The sequence below is a fragment of the Mangifera indica genome, unplaced genomic scaffold (genome assembly GCF_011075055.1).
Source record: "Mangifera indica cultivar Alphonso unplaced genomic scaffold, CATAS_Mindica_2.1 Un_0014, whole genome shotgun sequence".
In the NCBI taxonomy this organism is placed as follows: domain Eukaryota; kingdom Viridiplantae; phylum Streptophyta; class Magnoliopsida; order Sapindales; family Anacardiaceae; genus Mangifera; species Mangifera indica.
The window spans coordinates 57,363-66,795 of record NW_025401106.1 but is presented as its reverse complement, the minus strand read 5'-3'; the positions used below and the strand labels follow the sequence as shown (position 1 = coordinate 66,795).

The window sequence follows — 9,433 nt, the reverse complement described above, 5'->3', positions numbered from 1 at the left end:
CAAGTAATACTGTAAACTTTGTTTTGGTTTCTCAAAGTTAAAGATAAGAGTAATTTAGACATTCTATCATATAAAGTGGTAAAAATGTTTAAAGTATAAAAAATGTGATATAAATGTATATGTGGGCCCAAATGACGGTACAAATTTCAATTTTCCTTGTTGTTATATCCTTGTTAAGTTCAATTTCAAACATGTATAAATTCAATAGCAATATCAAAATTAGGTTTTTCTTTAAGCTTAAGAATGGACCCAATAGAACCACTCTTTTAAATTTCAGTAGGTACAACTTTCGGCTTCCTCAACAACGCTTTCTTTGATACACAACTCTAGTAACAATTAATTCAAGACTTTTATGTATGCTTCCCTCTTTTGGGGCTTCATGATGCCTCTTCCACCCATTACGCAACCAAATATTGAAGCTTCAGATTTGACATCAATGGGGCTGGGGGGCAGGAGCAGGAGACCCGGAAAATACGCTGGAAAAGAGTTCGTCGGCGAGCACTTGATTCGCCGCATCAGAAGGATGAAACGCATCCCAAAACACATAATCTTTCCGATTTTTGCACATATTTGAATTGGGCAGACACAAGCCTCCCACGCTTGTGTCCACATTGCAGCATGAAGTATTGGAGATTTTAAAACCTGAACAGTAAAAAAATTTATCAATTAAAGCTAAAGCGAAATTTTGTTATCTTCTTCTTCATGGTTGGTGAAAAGGATATATTACCATAAGCAGTGGGTCTGGCAATCAAATCAAAGACTGCTGGGTAAGTATCTGCAAACAAGAATCTTGCACTGGGGAGGCGTTTATTTAGAGAGGCTATGAGTGTTTGGGCTTTGGAGTTGAATTCCTTCACCCATTTATTCACTTGCTTCAAGCATTTGCCTGTCTTTGATTTCACTCTCTGTGATGGAATGCACCCCAGAGGACCTAATCCATGCAGGATCAACTTTCGTGCTCCCAGTTGGTACAGCTTCTTCAAAAAACAAAGCAACTTTTAGTTTTCAAGAATTTTCCTAAAACTGCTTTGAGTTCTAGTTACATGTCGGCTTCAGAAAAAGACTTCTCAAAAAACAAAAAATTTTGTTTCTAATTACATAAAATTTTGTTCCAAATTCATTATGTAATGGCAAACGAAAAAAATTGTTTTTAATTTATTATACAATTAGGAATGAAAAATCTTGTCCTGTATTTACCACATAATCGAGTACGAAAAATTTTGTTTTCAATTCACCAAAACAAAAAATTTCTTTGCACAAATAAAAACAAAAAATTTTGTCCACAAATGTGTTTCTTTTGAGGTAAAATACAGTTATTTGGAATGGAATTAATTTATTTATAGATAAAAAATTTTGCCTCAAGATATGTATACTTTTATGACAAGATATTATTTCATCCATAATAACTAGTTATTAAAAATGATTTTTTTTTGGGTATTACTTTTTAATAACACATCTTTTGTGATGATTTAATATGGACAAATTTTTCACTTTTTAAAAAGAAACTTTTTGTCAAATCTTTTATTAAATTTGTAGTAGGAGAAGATGATTATTTTTTTAACATCCAAAATTTGGTGAATATAAAAGGAGAGAATTTCACCGAAAGTTGGCCATCTAAGGTTGATATCAAGAGCTCGACAAACTCATCGTGTGTGTATTGTTGGCCATCTGGCAAGAAGGGCTGCAAGAAATTGTTGACATAGTCATTACTTCCTGCAAAGCACCACCATATAATTATGTTTATTCTTTCACAATTGTTTTCTACATTTAGAAGAAAATGATCAGTCAGAGTACCAATTCCAACAAAGAACATCGCCTCATTGCACAGTTTGTTTGCAGCCACGTCTCCTATTTTCGCCCTGATTGATTCCTTGGTGTCTTTGAAGTAATTTATTTGATCATCAAAGGTCAACCTTTGAATCTGCATGAACAAGTAATAGTTAATAGCTGAAATTAAGGTTAATATTTAACCCTCTTGACAGTGAAAACCTTAGAAAAAGAGAAATGTATTACGAAGTATAATCCGGTCTCATTGAGAATTCCGGCTCCACCGGATGCATAATTAACCCCTTTGAGCAATGCATCATCATTTATAGCCAAAGAGAGATACGGTGGGGGTGATGTGATGCCAAGTTTTTCAGCTGCAAATTAACAGAAAAATTTCAAATCAATAAAACTATGTATACCTACTTTAAATACACAAATAAGTATATATTTTATGTGTATCATTAAATAATTGAATGATTTTGAATTAAAATAAAATAATATTCAATCATTTGATGATATATATTTAGTGTGTAGTTATTTGTATACTTATTTCAGATTGAGCAAAAAAATGTAGATCACTTCTTTTCAAAAGTTTTAGGAATTGGAGTTAGTATACATATTATGTCACCCATAGTCCTTCCGTTGGTGAATCTTCCGGTCGCCTGTCCTCCGGAAAAATCAATGCCATACCAAGGATAATCCGACCTCGCAAGAGAATATTGCAGATGATTATTGTTGCCCACTTCTGTCAGTGAGTCTCCAAACACAAAGGTGACGAGTGATGCACCAGAAGCAATTGTTAAGACAGTTGAGAAAATGACTGAGAAGGCAAAAACCAGCCTTTGTTTCGCCATTGGTGTCTCCTAAATTGATTGTTAATGTTGAATGGTGAAATCGCGGGAAGGATTTATAGTATGATTAAGGGGGTGTAAATGGGACTTTTGGTCTTGCCCACTTCTCCAAGTTTGGACATATTAGGTGATTAATTTCAAAACCACAGGGTTTAAATGGAGCAATTTGCAAAGTGGTTAGCGGGGTTCTGGCTAGCAGTTGGCCAACTGAGCTCAAGCCAAATCAGAGGCAGGATTGCCTTGCCTTTTCGACAAAGAAAAGGCACGTTTCCCTTTATTTATTTCATCTGCTTTTTGACTGTTATGTGGGATGCTTGCAGTAGTTAACCAGCTCAGTTTGTCAATATTTTTTATTCTGCATATTCTAGTAGTAGAGTAAAAGAATATCCCTTAGATTTGTTTGGTGGAAGCTCTTTGACATCGGCGTCGCACAGGAACATAATTGTCCTTGCAATTTATTAAGTATCTCAGTGTCCAGGAGGACTTTAGTTCACAAGATGATCTGTTCGATACGCAAGAATAAGCATAGAACAGTTCAAAGTTCAAACCATCAAATTAGATCAAATTATCCAAAATCTATAGTTTGATTTGGTTTTGGTTTGAAGTGAAAAAATTTTTAAAATCATTTTACAGTTGTGTTGCGGTTTGGATAGTTTTCAAACCAACCGAATGATAAACCTTTTTTTAAAATAGTTTTCGATAAAACGATATTGTTTTGTTTTAGGTATTAACACCTCCTTGAAATTTCAGTTTCATTTCACATTCATGTTTTTGTCTCGTGACTATACCCTAACTCAATCATGTATTCAATCATTCCTCACTCCTCACAATAGTTGACATGCTTATCTGTTAGAATCTCAAATTTAAGGTATGAAATTTAAATCTCATATTGAAAAGTATAAATTTCTAACGTGGGTAGACATGGTATGAGGTCACACTAACCCACAGCCTAAATTGGACCCCCCTTTTTTAGCAAGGCCTGTGGGCTCTCTGGGTTGTGCCTTCAGCCTGGAAACAAGGCTCATAGATTGACTCAACATAGTTTTCTATTGTTGAGAGCCTAAAAAAATACAAAATTTAAAGGCTTCTGCGGATGCAGGCCATACATGAATTTTTTTTTTTTTTATGTATAAACCACTCTCCAAACCAAATTCAAAACATAATTTCCCACACTCTCTCTCTACATTTTCTTCATTCAATCTCTCTCTATATTTTCTTCATTCAATTTTAATTTCAATCTCTTAAATATTAATATTTTTTTAATTTTGTCTACCAACTTAATTTCCATTTGTTTAATAATTTTGTATTTTTTTCAATTATTTTTTGCCCTCTAGAATACTTTAATAATAAAAAAAACTTAATATGTTTTAAACAAAAAAAATGTTTAAACGATTAAGATGAATTCATTTTTGCAGACTTAAATTAGAAGGAATGAATTCAGTATAAACACTATATGAGAACTCTTGTAGGAACAAGTAAGAGTGAAATCAAACCTCTAATTCTCATACATTATTACAAAGATGCTTTAATTTAAAAAATTCAAGTGAAGTAGCAGATAAAGCAAAAGTCGGAAGAGACACTTCAAATCGTTTAGACTGGCACTTCTGACTTTTGTTTTATTTACTACTCAACTTAGATTTCTCAAAAAAGAGTACCTTTGTAATGAAGTACTAAAGTATGAGAATTAAATGTATGATTTTACTTTTACTTGTTTGTATAAGCTTTCTCATATACTATTTATACCAAGGGTTGAAAAACTGAATCAGATTGACCGAACCATGAATCAGCACTATATATGAGTACTGTAGAAGACAAAACCTTTTTAAGCTTGAAGTCGGGTTGGACCGTGATCAAACTACTGGTTTGCACCTAAACCGCAGTCCAACTTGGTTTAGGCGATTCCCAATTCAAGGTTTCATATAAAATAAAAGTTTTATTTTTCTTCTTCTTCCTTGATGTGCACGCAGAAGCAAAGTTGTTGCAGGCGACGACATGGTCCAACTTCACCACCGTTGATTCATCTCTTGCCGATGATAGTTTAAAGACATTTGTCGATGACAACGATGACACCGAGGGGTGTTGGTTTCAATTGCAGGCTCACAAGACAACAATATCCATAGCTATATTTGCAACCTTTCATGGCGACTTCTCAAGCTCAGACGACAGTTGACAACAATGAGTTCTCGTTGTGGTATGATCGGTGATTATACATCAATGGCAACGATGGCAGACTGGTCCTTTGTAAGGCTTTGTAAACTATTTATTTAAATTCTGAAGTATGTTTAAAGTTCAAACTGAAGTTCAAATAGTATTTAAATTTGTTTGTGCTTTGTAAACAGTTTGTTTAAATTAAAAGGTTTGTTTTGTATACTGTTTATTTAAACTCTGAAGCATATTACACAATGTTTTTTAAAATTTTTTCTTCTAATAATTTGGTCAAATAGTGCACAACAAGTCAACATTGTGATATTTTAAATTTTAATTTAACAAGTTTTGGCTTTTTGTGCTTGTCAATTTGTGTTATGGCTTTGGTGCTTGTCAATTTGTGTTATGATTTTTGGTGTTTAATAATAGGACAATTAGTTATTGTCAATTTGTAATTAACTTATTGTTTTTGTCAATTCAATATGTTATTGTTAATTTGTAATTGACTTATTTTTAATTTGTAATTTTATTACTATCTGTATTAAATATCTGGACTGAATGTATTTCATTCATAATGTGGTTAGTTTCCAAGAATTTGGAAGTTGAATATCAGTATTTTGTGATACCTTATTTATATATAATAAATCAATATATGACAATTTTATTCTGTCAAGCCAGCTTAGTGATCAAAATTGCGAATATTATTGTTTATAAAGAATGTATGAAATTATGTATGATGAAATTCAACAGTTGAATTTAATAATAAAATTGATTATGAGTTTTTGAGTCTTTGACTTTCATATAACAAATATTATTGGTATTAAATTTTAAAATTAAAAGTTATACTTTAAAAATGTAATTATATAATATGATAAAGATATACACATTTATTTGCATAAGTGGTATTTATTATTTACTTTATTGCTCATATACACCGAAATTTTATTTCACAATTCAAACATTACATATGTGAATTATAAAAGTTTTTTATTTTTACTGTTTAATATATATTTAATATGTGTGTGTATATTAATTGGTATTTTGATTTTATTGTTATTTTTATATGCAAGAGATAGATAAAGTGGAAGTATGTCATCATCTGGATCTGGGGTTTCTTCAACACCATGTCGAGTGAAATGTGATATTGCTTGGACACATGTTTCTGAGAGTATAGATGAGAATGAAAGGAAGATGTTGAATTGTTTATATTGTGGTAAGACAACTAAAGGAGGTGGTATATATAGAATAAAACAACATTTGGTCGAGAAAAAAGAAGATAGTGGTCCATGCGCTAAAGTTCCTCATGATGTTAGATATCAAATGGTCAATGCATTAGATGAGAATGCAATAAAAAATAAAGAAAGACAAGAATTTTGTAGGCATGCAACTCTTTTTGGTGCTACTATACCTCCATTTGAGAGTGATATTGCAATTGAAGAATTTGAAGGTTTGTCTCCTATGAACGTGACTGAAGGCAATACTGGTACTGGGTCCTCTAGAAAACAAATTAGACTTACAAATGATTCAAAAAGAAAAAGATCGATTGGGGTTGGTGATCTTTTTGCTCCAATGACTACTAGTGGGGCTTAACCTTCAATAAGAAGTGTTTTTGTTGAAAAAAAAAGTCAAATAGAGAGCCAACATAACTGTTGTGAGGTTTTTATATGATACTTGCATCCCTCTTAATGCATTAAATTCTATTAATTTTCAACTTATGTTAAATGTCATAATTGCAATTGGGTCTAGATATAAGTAGCCAACATATTATGAAACACAAGTAAATTTGTTAAACGATTCAAAGAAGGAAGTGCAATTACTTATTGACAGTTACAAAAAAATTGGGAAGATGTTAGTTGTAAACTTATGATTGATGGTTGGATAGACATTTCTAGTAGATTGTTGATAAATTTTCTAGTATATTGCCCAAAAGGGATTTGTTTTATCAAATTAGTGGATGCATCTGATGTTGTAAAAGGGACAAACATATTATTTGAGTTGTTTGACGAAATAGTATTATGGGTTGGGCCTAAAAGTATTGTCCATTTTATGACTAATAATAGAGCTAATTATCAAGTAGTTAGAGGATTATTATGTGAAAAATATAAAAATATTATTTAGTCATTTGGTGCAGCACACTGTATTAATTTGATTTTGAAAGATATTGGTGAAATGGATCACATAGTTAGAATTTCCAAATGTGCATCTTTTGTGACAAAGTTTATTTATAATCATACATTATTGATAGCTTGGTTAAGGAAAAGAGAACGATGGAGAGAAATTATATGACCTGGTGCAACCCAGTTTACTACGATTTTCATCGCATTACAAAGCCTTTTTGAGCATAAGCATGACTTACAAGCAATGGTCACTGACAGATTTTTTTATTGATTCTAGATATGTAAAGAGTAATCAGGGCAAAGAGGTTGTGACCATAATTCTGAATAATGATTTTTGAAACGAAATAGGTATAATTGTAAAAGTTATGGGTCTTCTAATACGTTTGCTTCGTATTGTGAACTCAGATGAGAGACCTTTATTAGGATATGTCTATGATGGAATGTATAGAGCTAGGTTGGGGATAAAGAAGTTTTTCAAAGAATAAAAAAAAATTATACAAGCTTATACTCAAATAATCAAGTTGAGGTGGGATAGGACATTGCGTCAAGGTATTCATACAGCTGCATATTACTTGAATCCTGCCTTTCAATATGATCATGAATTTTTTTGCACAAAACAAAAGGTATTGTAGGGTTTCTTAGATATTGTTAAGAGTAAAACATGTATGTTTAATGTTAATAAGGCGAAGTTAGTGGAAGAGAGTCGAATGTTTTGTGATTGTGAGGGAAGTTTCTCACATCAGCTTGCTATTGAAATATGCAAAACCACGCAACATGGTATGAATTTAATTTATATATTTTTTCATGTCTCAATTCTTTTTCTAATTTATAAAATTTTATTACATAATTATTTACATGTTATTTTGTATTAGATGAATGGTGGAGAACATATGGATACAATAATCCCAATTTACAGAAGCTTGTAATTAAAATTTTTAGTTAAACTTCAACATTTTCAGATTGTGAGTGTAATTGGAGTGTTTTTGAACGCATACATACTAAAAGAAGAAATAGATTAGAACATCAAAGTATAAATAATCTTGTTTTTATTTATTATAACTTATGGTTGCAAAATAGGTAACACAATTGTTATTTATGCATCATTACATTTTTGAATATTTTTATTACATGTATTTTATCACGTTAATTGATTATTTACAACTTTACATATGATTTTACCCTACTTAATAGCTATTGGTATATTGCTCTTTAATATTTTAATTTTTTACTTCTTCTTATTTTGACTATTTAAGTTATGTTACAAGAAATCAAATTTTAATCCAACTGATTATGAACGTATCGATAAAACTGACTTCTGTATAGTGGACGAGGAAGAAGAGTTTAGTAAACTTAATGTAGATAAATTGGATCAAATGTTTTATGGAGAAGGATCTATTCCCATCAATAATGATTCAATGATTTATGATTTTTCACATAATTTTTTAGGTAAAAACTATTTTTTGGCACTTATACAAATATTTATATACTTGCATAAATGATTGATTTTTAGGTTGAAAGAAAATAAAAAATTCAACTATAAATTTTATAGATAATGTTATTGAAGAGGATGTTGTAAAAGCTGAACAAATGATAGAGGGTGCAACAGGAGCGATGACAGGATATTTTATCATTAGTGATGATGAAAAATGATCAATTACTTATTTATTAAACTTTATATTAGACGAATTATTTTTTGTATATGTTTTGTTAAATATTGAATTGAATATTATTTATTCAATAATTTTTATGTTGGTTGGTTGGTGCTATATTTTATTTAATGCATATATTAGATTTGTGTTTTGTTTGGGTGTTCAATAATGCATATGTTTGTTGAATTTGATTTTTTTAATGCATATGTTTTGTTTTGATGCAAAGTTAATGGTTATTACTTATTAAATTAATGTTCAATAATACATATATTTTTAATTGTGAAAAGTATGCATAACATAAACTTTAGTATGTAAAACATATGTAATTAGATATAATTTTTTTAGGTTATTACATAAAACTAGAATTCCGGTCAAACTGATCGGCCCAAATGGTCCGACTGGAACCAATACTTAAAATGATTTTTACTCTGGTTCGGTTTTAAAAACCTTGGTTTATACTACACCAATTCTTTTCCATTTGAATCTACAAAATGAATTCATCCCAATCATGTGAATATTTTTTTTCGTTTTAGAACATACTAGGTTTTTTCATTATCAAAGTATTCTGAAAGGAAAAAAATAATTAATAAAATTGTAAAAACTAAATTGAAACTAAATTGTTTGACATTAAACAAAAAGTGAAGTAACAGATAAAACAAAAATGAGAAGTGATATTGTCTAATAGTCATAAGCATGAGTTTCTTGGTGCTTATGTTGACGAAGCGCATAAGTAACAACTATCCCAGATCAAGCGTCAAGTACGCCACGATGATGTAATTAGAGAAAACAAGCCAATAAGAGGGATTATCAATAAAATTTTAAGGATATTTTCCTTGGATTAGTAATTTGAAAATGAATTTTATTTAATTTTATATAATTATTAAATTAAAAATAATATTTTATT

At 30.5% G+C, this 9,433-nt stretch overlaps 1 protein-coding gene across 1 annotated transcript; it reads right to left on the bottom strand.

Moving 5' to 3' along the window:
• Positions 1-265: 265 nt before the first annotated feature.
• Positions 266-2,644, bottom strand: LOC123205759 (GDSL esterase/lipase At5g37690-like). Its single transcript, XM_044622788.1, has 6 exons — positions 2,384-2,644; positions 2,014-2,141; positions 1,795-1,921; positions 1,601-1,713; positions 728-977; positions 266-642 (listed from the first exon to the last, which is right to left on the bottom strand). Exons 1-6 carry the CDS (start codon positions 2,619-2,621, stop codon positions 434-436), a joined length of 1,065 nt encoding a protein of 354 aa, XP_044478723.1. The 5' UTR covers positions 2,622-2,644; the 3' UTR covers positions 266-433.
• Positions 2,645-9,433: the final 6,789 nt, after the last annotated feature.

Excerpts from the sequence above, each read along its gene's own strand:
- LOC123205759 (XM_044622788.1), bottom strand. The coding sequence starts at position 2,621 with ATGGCGAAACAAAGGCTGGTTTTTGCCTTCTCAGTCATTTTCTCAACT. Across the intron at positions 2,142-2,383 it reads GACTATGGGTGACATAATAT|CTGAAAAACTTGGCATCACA; the intron begins GTATACTAACTC and ends GTTAATTTGCAG. Across the intron at positions 643-727 it reads TGCCAGACCCACTGCTTATG|GTTTTAAAATCTCCAATACT; the intron begins GTAATATATCCT and ends TTTACTGTTCAG.